We start from the raw sequence: 18773 nt of genomic DNA, 5'->3' as shown, positions 1-18773 counted from the left end.
GTAATATATTTACGGTTACTTTGTTTGGTTATTCATTTTTTGGAGGAACTTGTAATGCTATTAATGGCACAGTATACATATCTTAGGTACACCAATTGTTGGAATGAAGTTATTACAGGTTCGAGGCTCGATGTTGCTATCATTGTCAGCGTGTGATCCTGGGCATACACTTAACTTTACACATTATAAAACACAACAAATTTCAAAGACCTAAGTAATCTGAAAGAAAACGTTTACAATATTAATAATAACTACAGGTGGCCAAAACACTAACGGAAATATCACATATAACTAAAAAACAACGGCGGACACTGGGGGTGCGAGCGGGTACGTCATCATCCCCAATAAAATTAATAATAGAAGTGCTAACTCACGCACTTAAAATCTCTCCCGCGCAGGTTTGTCTGGAGGACGTGCGCTTAAAATATCGTATTTACATATCGTAGTTGGAACATAGGAGAAAATATAGTAATACTAAGTGAGCGGCAATGTAGCTCGCTTATTATCCACCGTAAAAACTTCTGTTAATAATATCATTTTTTATATGATTTCTGCATCTTGCCACACTGGAATTCATAAAACGCGTCTTCTCTTTATCAAGCAGCGTTTGAACGTAAGCCACGTGTTTTGTATGATTTTGATTAGCGTGCCGATATTTTGTAAATTACTGTAGCTTTGACCGAGTTTAATACGTTAGATTGTTACTAACGAGTTGAAGTAGGTATACGAATGAGTTAACGTTTATGAACAAGGTAGCGCTCTGCATTAATTCTTACGTACACACGTTGCTGGCCGTTTGGTTACTTAGCGCTGATAATATCGGCCATTTTTTTGCTCTTGCCGATAATCGGTAAAATCCTGTCCTTTTGTGTAATTTAGTAAGTTAAAAACTGGCATTGGATTAAAACAAAGATTTAGATTGTAAAGTAGGTTTTTATAAAGTACATGGTCATGAACACAATAGAACCCAGTGTTTTGTGCTATCAGGCAACACAAACAATAAATTGAACCAACTTCACTTTAAATTAACAAAACAAATATTGAAAGTTTAACAACATAATGAGTAGCCTTGTAACAAAAAATGTCACCACAACATCACAGGGAAATTTGACAGTAAATAAGGTAAGGTAGTGGTTAGAAAAGTACAGAATGAATTTAACTGGTAAAACTTCAGTATATTCTTGTCGTTGGTTTCGGGTAAATACATCTTTTACTGCTGTTTACATTTCCTCGATTTCTAAAAGTTTTTATACTAGTTTTGCATTAACATGGCTTCTCATCAGTGTGAGTTCTTTGATGACGCCTTAAGTTACAATTTGAAGAAAACAATTTGTCACAAATGTCGCATTTGTATGGCTCCTTACCAGTGTGGACTTTTTGGTGGCTGCTCAAGTTACCATTAGTGGTAAATAGTTTTTTACAAATGTCGCATTTGTATGGCTTCTCACCAGTGTGAATTCTTTGGTGACGACTTAAACTATCATTTCTAGTAAATGGTTTGTCACAAATATTACATGTGTATCGCTTCTCACCGGTGTGAATTCTTTGGTGATATATTAAACTACCATTTCTAGTAAATGGTTTGTCACAAATATTGCATGTGTATCGCTGCTCACGGGTGTGTATTCTTCGGTGGCATTTTAAGCTATAATTTTTAGTAAATGGTTCATCACAAATGTCGCATTTGTATGGCTTTCCACCAGTGTGGATTCTTTGGTGACATTCTAAGCTATTATTTGTAGTAAATGATTTGTCACAAATGTAGCATTGAAAGGGTTTTTCTCCAGTATGTGTCCTCAAGTGAATAACAAGCTTTGAAGGAAAACGAAATACTTTGTCACAGTATTTGCAGCAATTATCCTTCTCTTCAGCTTTTGCACTGGATTTCTTTGACACTGAAGTGACTTTTGACATTCTGTACAGTTTCACTTTACCCCTAACTGTTGGAGTTATTTCAAAATCCTTAGGTATGTATTGAAAATACATCAAGATCTACTAAATACAAATCAAACCAAAGAAGGTTAAGATAGCTCATGCAATCTAATACTCAAGACCTAAGTAATCTGAAAGAAAATATGTACAATATGAATAATAACTCCAGCCAGCAATAACACTGATGGAAATATTTCATATAACTCAAAAAGTTAGGTGCCTATGAAGACATATGACATAACAATTGAGCGCAAAATGTTCAAATTGCAGCACAGCAATGCTCGCTACTCAATCGATTTCGTTGCCTGATAATTACGAACACCCGATGAAAAAATAAAAAGGTTAGATCGTAGCTTGATTAACCTTTTCTATCCCAAGTGCGCCTAGACTGGGCCTTTAGTCAGTAATACGCTTTATAACAAGATTTGGTAGCTTGGGTGACAAACGCGGGTAAAATCTATTACAACCGGATTTACAACTTCTACAATCCTGTGTATATATATCTAATTATTTTTTTTTCATAAATCGAATCTACGTATTGTAATTGGTAAAGTGTCCAAATTTTATGGTCGTGCATCACTAAAAAAACGAAAACTGAAAGGCTTCACTGATACCTGTCTTTTTTTTTGGGGAAAAAGTCGGGCGTTCGTGTCAAAAATTAACTTTGAAAATGTGCGAAACATGCTTCGTTACCGTAATTCGCCTAACTTGCGTAAGGTTAACGATTTATTATGTCACAATCGCGGTATGTTACATCACAAAAGTGATATATTACGTTAGTTACGCGACGTTATAGTCTTGTGGCTTGTTTTACGCACTGTTTTATGCTAGTAAAAACCTTAACCCCATGCCCTAACTAACCCTTACCCCCTAACTCCCAATCAATAACCCCTAAACAAATTATGAAATCTGTAACGTAGAAATCAGAAGAAACAATACGCAATCTATATGATGTAATAATCTAACATTTGATTAATTCATGACGGCTCGTGTGGAAAATACGGTGACGCAGCACGATTTCGCACATTTTCAAAGTTATTTTTGACACGAACGCCCGAGTCTTTTTAAAAACACAATAGACAGCGGATATCAGGGAGACCTAAGAAACATTTTGAAACCAAAATTTTAGGTGGCCACCATCTAAAGGATCACCCACTTTGTTATACTATATACTAGGATCACCTTAGTTCACAATGCCTCACATTTTCAACGAACGACCGACTTTCTCAAGAAAAATATAAACAGTGGGTAATAAGTAAACCTAAGTAACACTTTTCACTCACTATCAGCCGCAGGAAAACTGAATCCAGCAGGCAGCAACACGTAAATATTACATAAAGGCTAGTAAGGCTACAGTAACTTGTAACATATATATATAAGATACGCATATACATAACAAACATAAATATAAGATACGGATTTCCTAGCATTCGTCCCGCTATAAAACACTGTCTGCGCACTATTTAATTTCTTTGCTTTCCTAACACGTCGTAAACAATAAATATATTCGCCATCGTCATTTTGCCAAAAAGTTTGCGAAATTCCCCGCCATTTCTCAAAATAGTGATGACCAATAACTAAAATTATATCAACGTAGCCGTTCAATTTTTAACCAACTCATCCGGGCAACCTCTTGCTAGCACTTTGATATTATAATTCGTAACAACTTTCTTTATAAATAAAATAAAAACGAATTTATATTTTTTCAGCGCAATATTTCTTTGTTTGTTCTTTTAGGCGGCGTTTAAACTACGGCGTAGCTTGCGGCGGAACAAAGTCCTTGTTGCGACGTTGAGGTCGTAGGTACCTTTATTTGTCAGTCGTTGACTGCTAGCTTTAGCAACGAGTGTTGTTTATGAACGACAGTGGATCGTTGATCGTATAGCGATAGCATTTTTTTTTCGCGACAAGAAATTCATCGCCGCTCGTCTCTAATTGCGGTTATAGAGCACGTTGATCCGCTTTTATTGGTTTTCGCGTTGTCATTCCGTGCGAAAACAGGAGCATTTATTCCTGGTAAACACGGCGGCGCAACACGGAGCTTATGCGCTGACTTTGGCTATTGTCACCAACGCATGACGTAATGCAGTGTTGCAAAATATTATGCAGTGTTTCCATGTAGCTCGCATCGGTGTTAAACGAACAAACAAAGAAAAATCTACACCCAGCTTTATTTAGTGCAGGTTCGCTTTTCCCATTTCTTTTCTTTATTGTTTTAAGCGACATTTACACGACAGCGTTGCTCGCCTCTAAACAAAGCTGGGTGAAGAGGTTTCTTTGACAGTGTAGTTTGTTTAAATGCTCAAGTGTTAACTTAACTTTAAAATAAAGACAACCAAAGTATTTATACGCTGTGTTTTTTTGGGTGCACTTTGTGGCCACAAGTTTGGAAAACTTAACATAAAAGTGACTTTGGTATGCAAATATGGTGCAATTGTTGTATATACAAAAAAAACAACAACACTCTTGATATATAAAAGTGCAGTAGCAGCAAAATAATGCACCAGATGCTATATGCTTGTGTTGCACATTATGGTAACATCAGATGTAATATATATTGGTCTGTTTCAATACAAACATACCAACCCATATATATGTATATGACACAATTGTCATCAGTTTCAAACGATTCAGTTTAAAACTAAATCCATTTTCAGTGATGTCCGAAGTAAAAATACTTTTTACTGTAGCGAGTATTCGAAAACTATCTTTTTTTCAATGTCAGACAAAAATAAAGACAATTTGTCATTTATACATATATTGGCTGGTATGTTTGTATTGAAACTGGCTTGAAAATTAGAGTTTTACGCGCTAGTATCTTAAGCTAAAGATTTCTCTAAGTGATATAAAATAAAAAATCAACAATTTAAATAATTTTAAACTAGAATTTTAGTCAAGACTAAAAAAGGACTTTTGAAACGGTTTGATAATTGCCCACAATTCTGTGGATATAATTGGAAAAAATACAGGGTTTCTATTTATGCTGTAATAACATTTCTATGTTTTGTATATTATAAAAATAAATAGCAATTGTACGACACTAATTTCAAGTCACCAGTGCTTATAAAGAAGACAAAAATATTGTTCTAGCTTAAACATAAATGTTCAGATTTAATTCTATGTTTGATCTTAACATTCAAACAATTCTGATCATAATATAGCCTAAAGGAAATTGAAAATTTGTAAAAAACAATATTTTTTTTTCTAACTTTTGAACAGCAATTGTAAAGTTAATAATTTCAAACATGGTTTCCAAACAGTGTTGCGAATCTTTTACTTTGTAACAATAATTTATGAAAAATTTTTAGCATGTGTTGTGTAAAGTAGAAATAAAATATGAGTTTTTTATAAATTTGTTGCCACCAACAGATCTAGAGCGTCTAAGTGTGTTTTAACTTGAAAAGTTTAAAACCTTGTTTTAAAAGTGTCATTTAAGCATGTTGTACATAACTATGGTGTAGTTTAAATGATCAAAGTTAAATACTGTCGGCAAGATACTAGTTGTCATGTTATGCTGTTTGCACTTGCTACTTTTTTCGTCAAAATATGAAAAAAAAGGAACTCTGAAAAATGTTTGGTAAAAATAAAATTATTTTCGTTTTAAAATAAAACTAAAATCACTTGAAAACAACAGTGAAAATTGAAAACTCTATTTTGTAATCTCTACCGCCACCTATGTAACAGAAATCGTATAATATGATATTTTGGCAGTTTCGAAAAGTTTTTAAGTTTAAAAGGTAATTAGTTAAAAATGTTTTTAGGAGTTGAGAGGGTGGAAAAAGTCTGTTTAGGTTAAAATGTTGGTAAATAACTTATATTAATGTAACAGTGGAAAAAATTAGAAACAACAATTTTAATAAAATAATTCTGACCAGTGGAAAAGATGAAAAAATGTAAAATCATAATTTCCTATTTAAACTATTCCTTTGGGTTTTCCAATGCATATTGCATGCCCCATATGCTTAAGGGCCGCATGTAAGCAAGGGATCTATATGTATGGTTCTTCCTCATGGCTTCTGGTGTCTGAAACGCCATCCCATACCTCTGCCAACATGATCTGTAAATTCCACTCGCTGTGCGGAAACCTTCTTTCAACATGCCCTGTGTAATGTATTTAGCTGGAAAATATATAGTGTTGGGATGATGGGCCAACTCTGTAGCAAGTCACAGGCCCCACCCATAGTAATGGCTGAGGTTCTATAATGATGCAATGACATGATGTGATGGAGAAACAACAGTCCTTATAACACGGGGCTAAACATGGCTTATGCCACACATCAACTATTGCTTTTTTACTCTACAGCTCAACTGTATGTATAATAATAGCAGCAAACGCTTTGTTATGCATGTAGTTGAAATATATATGGTAAGGTGGGGGGGAGATGGGACACCTTTTCATTTTATTTTCTCGTCCAATTTGGCAGTAAACAAAGAACTCTCAAAGAATTATAAAACGTATTCTCACGACTCCCATAGACCGTTGTTTATTGTTTAAAACGTGATCCGGATATTTGGATATCATGTTATAAAGGTGTCCGTCTTCCCCCACACTATATATATTGTATAGCAGACATAAATACTATAAACCTACCTTATGTATCATAGTAGCAGCGAGGGCGTACGTCACCCCCGTCCATACTTCGTCAGATTGAACACTAGATGTGTCTACTGCCCCGTGTGGTCGCATTCCGTTAACGGCACCATGGCGCCCCCCGTCATACTGCTCCACATTGAGCGAGAATATTGTTTTTAATGACGACATCACTTGATCATCGGGGAGGACCTGGGGGGGGGGGTGTTTTAGTGTTGATGTGTAACATAGCTTTTAAAACTAGGGTTACACCATGTATTAACACACTGGTTTTAAACCTAAACAGCCTCACCCTGCTGTTAACCTTATGGAAGCCTGTCACTTCCCCAATGGGTAAGTCACTCAAGCCTATTGTTTATAGTCACTAAACAAAGATTAAAGAATAGAGGGAGGATAGCACGAATGCGGACCCCACTAACAGAAATTATGTGACCCCCACCATCGATGGCCTCAACATACTTACATCACAAATCCCTGAAGCGAGTAGGAACCACTGCCCCGCACACTGGTCGGCCATTACACTTGTTCTGTGTTGGGGGTTATTACTGCAATCGTAGTTGAAATATTTACCTGCGTATATAACCCATTAATAAGCTAGCCATGGAGGGGTAATGATCTGGTCAAGTTAGTTGCATAAAACATGGACTTCTGGTCAGTTTTAATATAAAACACAGATCACACAGGAAATTTAATTTAGTCTCGCTTTAAACAAAGATAAACCATGCTTAAATTGAATATTATATGTCTAACATTAGGACACCAAAATATATGGAAACAACCTTCTATGCTTTACACAAAGAAATATTGAATTAACTATAAAACCAGCCAGGTGAAAAAACATGGATTTTCTCGTCAGTTTAAACACAAACTTGTCATATTTTACACCAGGATATTACATGTATACTGAAGCTTAAATCATGTTCATGTTGCAATACAATACACAGTTAAATGACAAATAACCTTTAACCATAACATATGTTGTTTATGCTACAATACATAACAAACCAACCGTTCCATAAACGGTCCTGATAAGCCTTGGTAGCCCTCACTAATATATCATGGAACTTGACTTGATCATCTTTCTCATGCAGAATGTCTGCGGCTTCCTCCATACAACGTAACGCAGCAAGCCATAACCCTCCACAGTACGCACTGGGGGTGTTATGTGGGTTAACATAATATGCAATGTGCGTATTTATCTACCAAACGTGTGTAACTTACTTATCCTTGCATGGCGGGGCAACGACAATCGTTATAACACGGGTGTTCTGTTTCATACACCTCGTGCCCGCTTACAAGTTACCTCGTACGTAACTTATTTATCCTCGCAAGACGGGGCAACGACAGTCGTTAAAACACGAGTTTTCTGTTTCATATACCTCGTGGCCGCATGTATACTCTAACAATGGTAGCAGTGGCAAGCTTCGAACCCAGTAACCTCTTGGTTAGAAGCATTCATCGAAACCACTGTACCACGGTCCTGGATATTGCAATATGTGATTGAAATCTGACTAAGTACGACACGCCTAATGCCCCCTCAGTGGCCGAAGAACAAGTATTGTAACCGAAGGGTACCAGGGTTAAGATAATAATCCCGCAATACCTTGGTCCAGTAACACACCATCCATCAAAAGTTTGATCCGCTGCTCCACTGTTTTCAATCAATCCATCGTTATCTTTATCGTGCCTCATGCTTTGCTCCATTACAATCTAACCAAATAGGGGAAAGTTAGGGTTGTTTACTAAATAAATATATTTAACATCTAAAATCTAATTTGGGTATTATGTTTCATACTTATCATGTTTCATACAATTGAGCCACACAAAGTAGGTCATGGCAATATGATACATTCTCATGGTAGGTATTAATTTATAACATGTTATGACACAATAATAATTACCTTGCATATATTTATGTTGGATATAAATATGGTAGGCAGGTAATTACAGTTCACCATAATAACTACTGAACCCTGCATATATTTATGACATAATAATCACGTTGCATATATTTATGACATAATAACTACTTAACCTTGCATATATTTATGACATAACAATCACCCTGCATATATTTATGACATAATAATTACCTTGCATATCGGCCACATAGCTTTAAGAAAGTCAATATCCTTAGTGATGTAATAATCCCGATATGCTTGTAATACGAACTTTGGGTTGAGGTCGCGCCAGTCGGCGGTGTCGTGGACAAAATATGTGTTCACTCTTAACCATGGTTCGTCCTCTGTGGGGGTACGAGGGGTTAGCTTTGGTATATTTCAATATATATCACACTATAATATGCTGTATGAAAGATAAAGTATGTTTCGCGTCATGTGTTAACGTATGAGTATTAGGGTGGGGGAAGTTGGGACACATTTTCATTCTATTTTCTTGTTCTATTTACACTTTTGAAGGAATGTATAACCTGCACCCTGCTTTTGTGTCTAAAGTATGTTTAGTTTATAGAACAGTATAGTAGTTCTATTTCTCAATTTACACGTCATTATTCCATAACATGCAAAGTAGTATTTCAACACCAAAAACTATTGAAAACACAGTAGAGCAGCCCACCTGGACACCCAACATCATGTGGGACCACGTTGGGGGTTTTAACGGGAGCGGTCACCCCATCCATTAAGTATTTATGAGGTTGTGGGTTCGAATGTAGGATGCTGGTAGCTGTGATTTAATAATAAGTGTTATGATGTCATAGAGGAGTGTTTCATTTAAGTTGAGTTAGTAAAATTTAAATATTTGATGTAAATATGGCCGACATGCCAATTCAGTATTTTTAACAGTCAGTTTAACAAAGTGTCAACAAAACAATAACCTTAAATTGGTTGCACCAATTTTCACATGTGTTTATATAAGTTAAGTTGTATATTACACAACAACACATAGAAAAGTTATATTTAATGCTCATACATATAACACGTACATACCTATATCATATTGAACACTTAACTCTAGCTTTGGCCATAGATAAGCAAGGGCAATAGAAGCGTAGAAATGAACATCATATGTGTTATACATCCTGTGTATATATAATGTTAATCTCCATGAATAGAATAGCGAAGACATAATAATTAAAACAACAAAAAGAATGGAATTAGCAGCAAAACGTAAATAAATAAATGCAACTTATTTATCTCTTCGAATGCAATAGTGAAGATCAAATTAAATAAAACTACGAAGAGAAGGGAATTAGCAGCAAAAGACAGTCGTTAAAACACGCTAAGGGTAAAAACTACTTGAATAAAATATTAGATAAAAGCGTTGCTGCTAAACTGACATATGTTATTACCCTTCACACTTATTAACAATTCGTTATAATAAACTGCTGAATCAGCACTTTTTACTTTACATAATGAACACTAAGGGGAGACAATGCACAGCAAGTGCCAATGAAGCTTTTTATTTTATCGTCACAAAACAACTTACTTATATTCTTGTCCTTCCAAATAAGCAAACTTTCCGTATTCTTTCAAGAAGTCACAACTGTCAACTTTAGTTCTGTAGAGTAAAACATAGTATTTTGTTGCTTGTCTAATGTTATACAAAATAGTCTTTATAGAAGCTTCAATGCTAGGTTCTATATAAGTGATGCCCTTGCCCTACAACAATGGAGACCATGAGACATAAAATTTTGGCCACAGTTGGCCCATTACTTTAACACACAGAATGCAACAACCTATTAGTGACCACTGAGTTGGAGAAATGTCCATGAAGTATCTTACTCAAGGTCACATACGTCTATCAGCGTGAGGTTTTGAACCTGGTACCCTTTTCTTACATGTAACTAACTCTCATTATACCAATATTTAATTCTCACGTATTCTGTAAAGTTTCCGGTACTTTTCCGTTGGCTGTTCCATTTTCCTCCTCAGCCACTTCTAACCACACAGTCCCACCATCTGTGATGTAATAAAGCTCATTGAAGATTGCCGATTTGTACCAATCAGGAAGCTGTCTGGATGAAAATGGAGGTTTAAGGTTTATATAAAAATGTTGCATTTCTTAAATAATAATTATCGCTGAACACCTGAACACATACCAGACCAAATGGCCAGAACACAAACTCATAATAAAGATGATAAAAAATTTCAGTGTTTTAAATAACCCTGCATTTGAATATAAGCAGTTGGGTATTTTGATCAGGTTTTGTCAGGATTAAATTTTAACTTAACAAAAATTTAAATATTTTTACTTAAAACAATAATAACTTTTATTTGCCTCTTTCAATAAGGTAGTGGGGATTAAAAAAAAGTTTAACCTGAAATACATGTTAACATTTACCATTACATGTAAAACTACATAACACACCCATTTACAAATAACTTACTTGTTATCAAGTATAGGTCGTTGCCACGCCTCAATCTTATCCTCCCATGTTTGATAATTATCCAAAGCATAAGAAGCGATTGTAGCACCAGCGTTGTCCCCATTAAACCAGCGCGTGTATCGACGCTTGTAGTGTTTGCCTGCATCACCAAAGTGAATCTGGGGTGGGAAATATATTGTTTTTATGCATATAGGTGCTTGTGTTATAACGAGAAGATACTGCCACTATTGTGGGTGACCATATGAAAACATATTGTAACCGATGATGTGGCTTTGTAAGTACTTACGAGTCGTTAAGACATAACCCATCACCATGAATGTTACTTGCTTGATCTTAACAACAGTCACTATAACACCGTTGTTTTGTTTTATACACCTCATGCCCGCTTACAAGTTACCACTTATTTATCCTTGCATGGCGGGGCAACGACAGTCGTTATAACATTAGTGTTTTGTTTTATACACCTCGTGCCCGCTTATGAGTTACCACATATGTAACTTTGTGTGTGAATAATATTTTGAACTTCCTCATGAATAGGTGACAACTTGGTAGCAGCATCAAGCCTCGACCCCATGTCTCTTGGCCAAGAAGTGAGTTTTTTTACTTCAAAATGAGACCCTACTGTATACCAATCATCTACACCAACAAACCTGTGGCATATCCCATGTTAAAGCAAAGTCCATAGAGCCAGCCATGGAGTGAGGTTTAACTTTACATGAAGCTGCTACAGCGCATGCTGTGTGCTCGCCTGTAGCTGTTAACGAACTTTTACCTGGAGATTAAATATTTATGTTAATTAAATATGAATGAAGTTATTAACAAAGTGAGTATGATGGTGTGATTGGATGGAACATGGAAAAATTTTAAGATAATTAAAATAGATATTGTGTATTACTAAAAAACTACTATATATGTGTGAATGCCAGAACGCAGGTTTTTCTTTTTTTATAAAATCATAATATTTGTTTTAAATAATTGTCTTAACATGATATATTGTTTGTAGGGTGTAACGCCTTTTGTTGAATAAGTTTCGTATTTATGTTTGAACCATATGCGCTTAAAATGACTCGCATCACCGTTACTTTCCGTATATTTTATTTGGTGTATTATTATTGCAAACAAGGTTTTTGCACAAGCGATAGTATAACTTATATTCATGCCCAATAGCAATGCTGAAGGATGTTATAGTCGCAGTTTTCAAATAGTTAAAGACAAATCTGTTGCATATTAAAGCAACACAGACATAATTATCTACAAGGGAAGATTAATCATGAAACTTGATGCAATACATTATGTTATGCATTAAGAAACAGCAGCATCATGTCATGTTGTAATACCTTATGCTGCACATCACATGGTATGTGTAAAAAAGCTTTTATTGCCAACACAGTGCTAGCAACTGCTTGTGTTATTACCCTGATAAACAATATAAAGCTTGTACGTTTGTTTATATGAAGTCTGTATGCCTCAATATAAAGTATGTAATATGTATGCCCATTGCCCGTACACAATATATAATTACAATATGAGCTCCATTACAGTTACATAAATGTCTGCAGCAACAGGTAATTAATCATCCTACGTAATAATAATGGAGGTTAGTATTTCATAAGTATCCTGCCAGGCAGTACATTGGTACACCAAATATTAATTAATCTTACCAAGCTACTTATTAACTACACATAATTATGTAGGAGACATGTTGTAATACAACACACACCACAAGTAGGCGGGTATCTGCATACTGATAATAAAGGCATCCCCAGACATCTAAATAATCTTTAAACTGTTCATTTGGCATAAAACCTTGTGTGTTGCTGTTATCCGGCAAGATTTCAGGGAATCAAAAATACACTATGTTAATACCAGATGAGCCAATAAAAGATAATTTCCAATATGCTTGGTAACAAGAGTAATACAATATTTGCCAAGATAAATAAGATACCATTATAAAAGTAAAGTAATTTACAACCCTAACTTAGATTTGACTTATACATATATATCTTTCAATGACAAATAAATATCATGTAGTAAAACTGACAAGTCTTGTGTGACCAGTAGTTATGGAACATGTTTGCCAACAATCCTAATAACAAACGTGAGTTAATATGTGGGTTACTTTAGGGGTTGCCTGGGATGAAATGTCAACCAAACTTTTGAAACAGGTGTGACAAGATTTATCCGAAACAGATTTTACCCCGCTGTGTCTTTTCAATAAACATACATTGAGAGAGAAATTCTAGTAGCCATTTACTTATTAACCAAATATTGTGTGGACTTTATGTAAACTAACCAACCTACATTCTATATTTTATTTATGTTTTGATGAATTAAGAAATAAAACTTTAATATTTTAGAGCCACCAAGTTAAAACACCATAATCAACTGATTCAACTTACCTGGTTTAGATTGTAATCTTCCTGTATTCAACAACGAGTTCCAAACCTCAGCTCCGTTGTGGGTTGGATTGAAGCTGGTGCAGTGTGTCACATCTACACCTGGCTGTATTTATATTATGTATCAGGTTGTATATAGATATATATTGGCTATATATAAATATAAAAATGTTGAGTGCTATTTATATACATATATATAAAGTTGTGCTTTATACATATATAAACACGGAGGTTAAGATAACACCTGCAGTTGTTATAACACGGGTGTTCTGTTTCATACACTTCACGCTTGCTTATGAGTTACCACATTTGTAACTTAGTTATTCTCGCATGGCCGGGCAACGGCAGTCATTACTCATTATAACACGATTGTTCTGTATCATACACATTGTGCCCACAATTGTAGCAGCAACGAGCCTTGAACCAATTACCTCTAAGTCAGAGGCAGACGCTAATCAACTGAGTCACGGCACCAATAAAACTGAACAAGGTTATTTACATTTATAACGCTTAGATCCTTACCTTTTCAGCAGCAGCTACAGTCAATGTGTACGGCATATCCCTATACGTTGTATTATGCATCACAACACCCTTTGCTTTATTATTATGGTCAGTATTACTGAACGGTTCATTCCATAATCCTGATACTTTCTTTTGTTGTTCAGGGTTGCCTGGGAAAGGATATATGATGTATATTAGATGTGTTTTATAAGGGTAAGGTCAGATGTGAGGCACACCCTCCATCTATCTGTACAGAATCAGTTGTTCAGGAGTCGCACTGTTCGCACGTACACAAGTATCTGGTTGGCGTTATATAAATGTAATGTTATAAGGGTGAGGTGCAGACTTTAATTCATAATATCAGCATAAATTAGTCAAGAGTCACAAACCCCCGACCCTTAACAAGAATATAAAGTAGGATGGGGCAAGACGGGACACATTTGGCATTTAATATCCTAATCGTGTTTTAAACAATTAACAGATGAGAAAATAGAACGAAAAGGTGTCCCATCTTCCCCCACCCTACTATATACATAGAAATGGAGAAACATTTAAGGCCTGGGATGTAGAAGGTCCATTATCCAACACCAAAGGTACAGCAGCAACAACAACAGTAATAATTATTCGTTAAATTATACACTTAATGAACAAACAGCATAATACTCATTGTTTACATATAAAGTATATATCTATGATAAAACAATGGGCCATTGTTACCGGTTCCGTTCTCCAGTGACATCACAATAGTTACTTCCACCTCTTCGTTTCCGCGATTCTCAACGTCCCAGACGAACACCGCTGCTGGGAGGCTTGTGTCCTGTTATTGTTGCAAAACAATGAAAATTAAATTACTTAATGAATATTAACAAAAGAAACTGCAGAACATTATTGAATCACAATGCACAGTCAGGGACGTTTTAACTAAATGATGAAATGTGATTTATTTAAATATCAATTGCTACAAATAGGCAATAGACATAAATTAACCAAAGGTATATAATGGGATGAATCTAAATAAGAAACTGATGATGCTGGTGATTATTGGTGAAAAATATCTTTGGTACACCATTAGTTGGACTTAATGTTTGCCTATTGTTTATTTAGTAGCACTTGGTGTAAGCTTTGTTTGCTTATATGTTCGTAAAACATTCATTGCTCTACTTCTGTTGCTACCAAGTACCAACCACATACAATAGTTCTTAATACATGCCTACCAAGAAATAACTTCTTGCGCAAGTAAATTATGTCTTTGATTAGCAGAACTATGATTCTTAAGAAGTCCCAAAGACAGTTAAAATATTGGTTTCAATACATTCTATTCTATGTAGTTATTACACTAGAAGTTCTTGGAACATGGGCTATAGGCCTAAAAAATATCTATAATATAAAAAATATATATTTATATTTATATTATATATATATATAATACTAATAATTTTCAACAAAAAGGTTTAGGGTGTTTTGGAAAAATTCCATAATTATTAGGAACAATTTTTAACAATTTTAAATAAATTTTAATTTTAATTTAGCATAAATGTAATGATTATATATATAGTTTGAAAAATAGTTTTAATTGTTTTAATTACCTTGTAATCATTAGGGAATACCGGGGATATTTGTCTACAAGTTAAAACGATGTTTTGCCCTTGTAAATCATATACCGTCCATGCACGAGGGTATAATCCATTGTAGTATGCGTATGAACCACAGTACTTCCAATTCCAAGTTCGTAAAGCCTCTCCTGATGGTCCCTTGGTACTAAGTACTTGTTGGCAAACTACTGTGTTGTGTCTTCTTATAGAAACTATAAACTGTGATGGATATTTGGGTTAAAATATTGGAGTTTAATATAAACTGTTACTGCCATGCGTATTACAGTTGCTTTCTAGCAGTTCTGTCATTTATTTGAATTCCGGTATTGTCAAACCCTGTACAGTATACAGGTAGCCTTTTGCTAAAAATTTAAAAAAAGTGGCAGAAGAATTATTTTAAAAAACAAGAGTAAATGTATGGAACAATTCGATTAAAATATTAACTTTTATTCTGCTGTTGTTTTTACTTTGCTAGTAAAACATTAAATAGCTCTTCTGATACATATGGGTACTAAATTAAAAGGGTAATTTAATTAAATGTCCGAACAACAAAGGTGCTACATTAGGGCAAGATTCACGGAACGTCGTTTACAATTACCGGGACTGTCAAAGTGTCAGACACTCATGTATCTTGCCATATAGCAGATGAGATGATGGTATAACAAGAAGAGCTGTTTCTAACATTACGTTTTAATTGGCAGCAGGAAATGGTAATTAGACACATTTAATATCATTAAGTTTAGTAAAGCTAGAATATTGGAAATAGATGCAAATCGATAACTGGTAACCACGCACAAGATATATAAAACAAAAGTCCATGGTTGCCCTGCCAGGCAGGATAAATAAGTTACATGTTTTAGCCAACTCTAGCCTAAATCCCAGGTTCTCTGACAAGGACCTCACCCATATTGTATAAAGTTATAGACCACGCCCCTAACACACCCTCACCTGATCAGCAAGTGGACAATCAAACGTATATATTCCTGGTTTAAGTTGCCACTTGCAGAAATCACCCTGCCACCCACGGTTGATGGTCCCGCTACCTATGCCTCCAAGTGGTACACCTGTGGGTTTTATAACATTTTTATGTGGATGTAATATTAAGTATAATTACATTTACAATGTTATGTTAATGTCAAAACATTTCTAGCAGCTATAATTTTCTTGAAACCAGAAACATAGATATAAGAACAGAAGCGGTATAAAATAAACTTTGGAGGTTTGGCCCAACTTTGAGAGTTTGAGTGTTCGCCAAAAGTTTAAGCTAAAGTTGGTTCAATACAACCTTTAGCCTTATGTTCCTTGCATAGCCTTACATACACAGTAGGAGTAACAAATATATTTTAAATTTACCATATATTGGTCTTAATGGGTGTTGGTTAAAGAAGTCCATGCAAGGTTTTTTGTTCTTTCTTCTTAACTGGTTGTAATACTGTAAGTACCTGTGTGTAAAATTAACAATATTAGGCAAGCATAGTAACCAAAGCAGTGGAAAATATGGTTATCAAATTATTCACAATTTAACATAAATTGTTACAATTGGTCTATACCTCTCCTCTGTGCTTTTAGATTTGTTTTATCTTTCATGTAACATGTTCTATTCTATATGGGTGAGGTCCTACAGTGAGCCACGCTATGGGACCTGAGGTTTAGGCCAGAGTTGGCCCATTACCCCAACATTGTATATGCACATTCTATTCTATATGGGTGAGGTCCTACAGTGAGGCACGCCATGGGACCTGGGATTTAGGCCAGAGTTGGCCCATTACCCCAACATTGTATATGCACATTCTATTCTATATGGGTGAGGTCCTACAGTGAGGCACGCCATGGGACCTGGGATTTAGGCCAGAGTTGGCCCATTACCCCAACATTGTATATGCACATTCTATTCTATATGGGTGATGTCCTACAGTGAGGCACGCCATGGGACCTGGGATTTAGGCCAGAGTTGGCCCATTACCCCAACATTGTATATGCACATTCTATTCTATATGGGTGAGGTCCTACAGTGAGGCATGCCATAGGACCTGAGATTTAGACCAGAGTTGGCTCATTATCCCATCATTGTATACGCACATTATATTCTGTGTGGGTGAGATTATGCTTCTGTTTCCGTAAACTTGTCCTAATAATAAATACCTCACCTGACAGCGAGTCCTAAAACAGATGGGATCTGAGTCAAAGGTGGGAACGACCATGGGGTTGGTTTGGTCTTGAATTTATGACTCAGCGCTATTTTCCATCCATGTTCTGGAACATTGTGGCCAAGCGATTTACCTGGGAGTTTAAAAAATGTTTAGGTGGTGGCTGGGAAGTGGGAATAGTCATGTATGTATGTAGGGGTTTATGCTCTGAGAATGTTTAATGCCCAATGTTGCCGCCATTGTGGGCGTATGTGTCCTTGGGCAAGACACAGCAATTGCTCCAACCCAGTGGTCACTAATGGGTTGTCTAAATTATCAGCCATACATAAAAGTTAGCTGTGAAATAACTTAACTAATTTCTGAGAAATGGAGTCCATTTATTCAAATTAAGTTGCGCGAATAATGAATTAGAGACAAGGATTACAGTTAAGAGCCAAACATTAACAACAACCACAGTTCACCCCCAGTCATCTTACCCCTCCAACTTTGCATTAGATTATTATCGTCCTCATCACAAGGGTGGTTCAAACTCACATCTTCCAACTGTTTCCACCATTCTGGTTCACAATCCATATAATTCACTTTTAATCACAAATATTTATAACAACAATTTACAATGTTACGCTTAATAGGCTAAAAACTGAAAAGATTAAAAATTTAAAATGTAATAGAATTTATTTATAACTTTTTCTGGAATTTATTTTTTTACTTGTACTGTGTTTTACGTCTGTCATTTGAATACATCATTAACAAATACGTGTATTTTAAGCTATCTGTTACGCGACCATGCGGAATGTGTTACGAATATCCCATTAAGAAATCGTAATCCTTAACGTATAGCGCCTTGTATATAAAGCACTTACCAATAAAAGTAAAAAGTGGTTTACGAAAAACGTATTGAAACCTTTTCCTACATACCCAAAAGTAGTTCGCGTTTACCGTACACGTCCTAAGCTCCACGTTTAATATAGGACACGTTTACGTATACATATCAAACGTATTACATCATACATACCAATACTAGCTACACGACTACACACAATACCTCGTAAATACAATGTAGTTTACTATAACATGACTCACTGTCACGCCACTATATATAGTTCTCATGGAAGGTGATTTTGTGACGACACAATAAAAATCGCGAACGTCGCGCGACTTGACAACAAAGACAAACAAAAGACAATGGGCAGAACTATTAATCAGCTGTGGGGTGCATTTATTTTTGTTGTTCCAATTTTCAGGAATAAATTGGGGCGGTTTATAGAT

General features: G+C 35.4%; 2 protein-coding genes across 3 annotated transcripts; both read right to left on the bottom strand.

The window, feature by feature from the left end:
- Nucleotides 1–913: 913 nt before the first annotated feature.
- On the bottom strand, nt 914–2030 carry zf(c2h2)-138 (zinc finger protein ZF(C2H2)-138). Its single transcript, NM_001128908.1, is given in 1 exon segment — nt 914–2030. A coding segment is annotated over 1 exon segment (723 nt). The 5' UTR covers nt 1987–2030; the 3' UTR covers nt 914–1263.
- A 2243-nt stretch (nt 2031–4273) lies between these two features.
- Nucleotides 4274–18146, bottom strand: LOC100187229 (non-lysosomal glucosylceramidase). Of its 2 annotated transcripts, none has more exons than XM_002127000.5 (20): nt 17981–18146; nt 17505–17637; nt 16711–16799; nt 16306–16421; nt 15352–15576; nt 14483–14582; nt 13787–13935; nt 13268–13370; nt 11519–11640; nt 10869–11026; nt 10359–10496; nt 9968–10039; nt 9469–9560; nt 9098–9205; nt 8617–8768; nt 8127–8233; nt 7533–7675; nt 6987–7093; nt 6524–6715; nt 4274–6033 (listed from the first exon to the last, which is right to left on the bottom strand). In XM_002127000.5, exons 1-20 carry the CDS (start codon nt 18075–18077, stop codon nt 5851–5853), a joined length of 2586 nt encoding a protein of 861 aa, XP_002127036.1. In that variant the 5' UTR covers nt 18078–18146; the 3' UTR covers nt 4274–5850. The 2 variants fall into 2 exon arrangements, with proteins under 2 accessions (XP_002127036.1, XP_026694107.1); XM_026838306.1 differs by having other exon boundaries at nt 5850–6050.
- Nucleotides 18147–18773: the final 627 nt, after the last annotated feature.

The sequence above is a fragment of the Ciona intestinalis genome, unplaced genomic scaffold (assembly GCF_000224145.3).
Source record: "Ciona intestinalis unplaced genomic scaffold, KH HT000074.2, whole genome shotgun sequence".
Classification (NCBI taxonomy): domain Eukaryota; kingdom Metazoa; phylum Chordata; class Ascidiacea; order Phlebobranchia; family Cionidae; genus Ciona; species Ciona intestinalis.
Note: the sequence above shows the minus strand (reverse complement) of the source record. Positions and strands in the feature narration are given on the sequence as shown.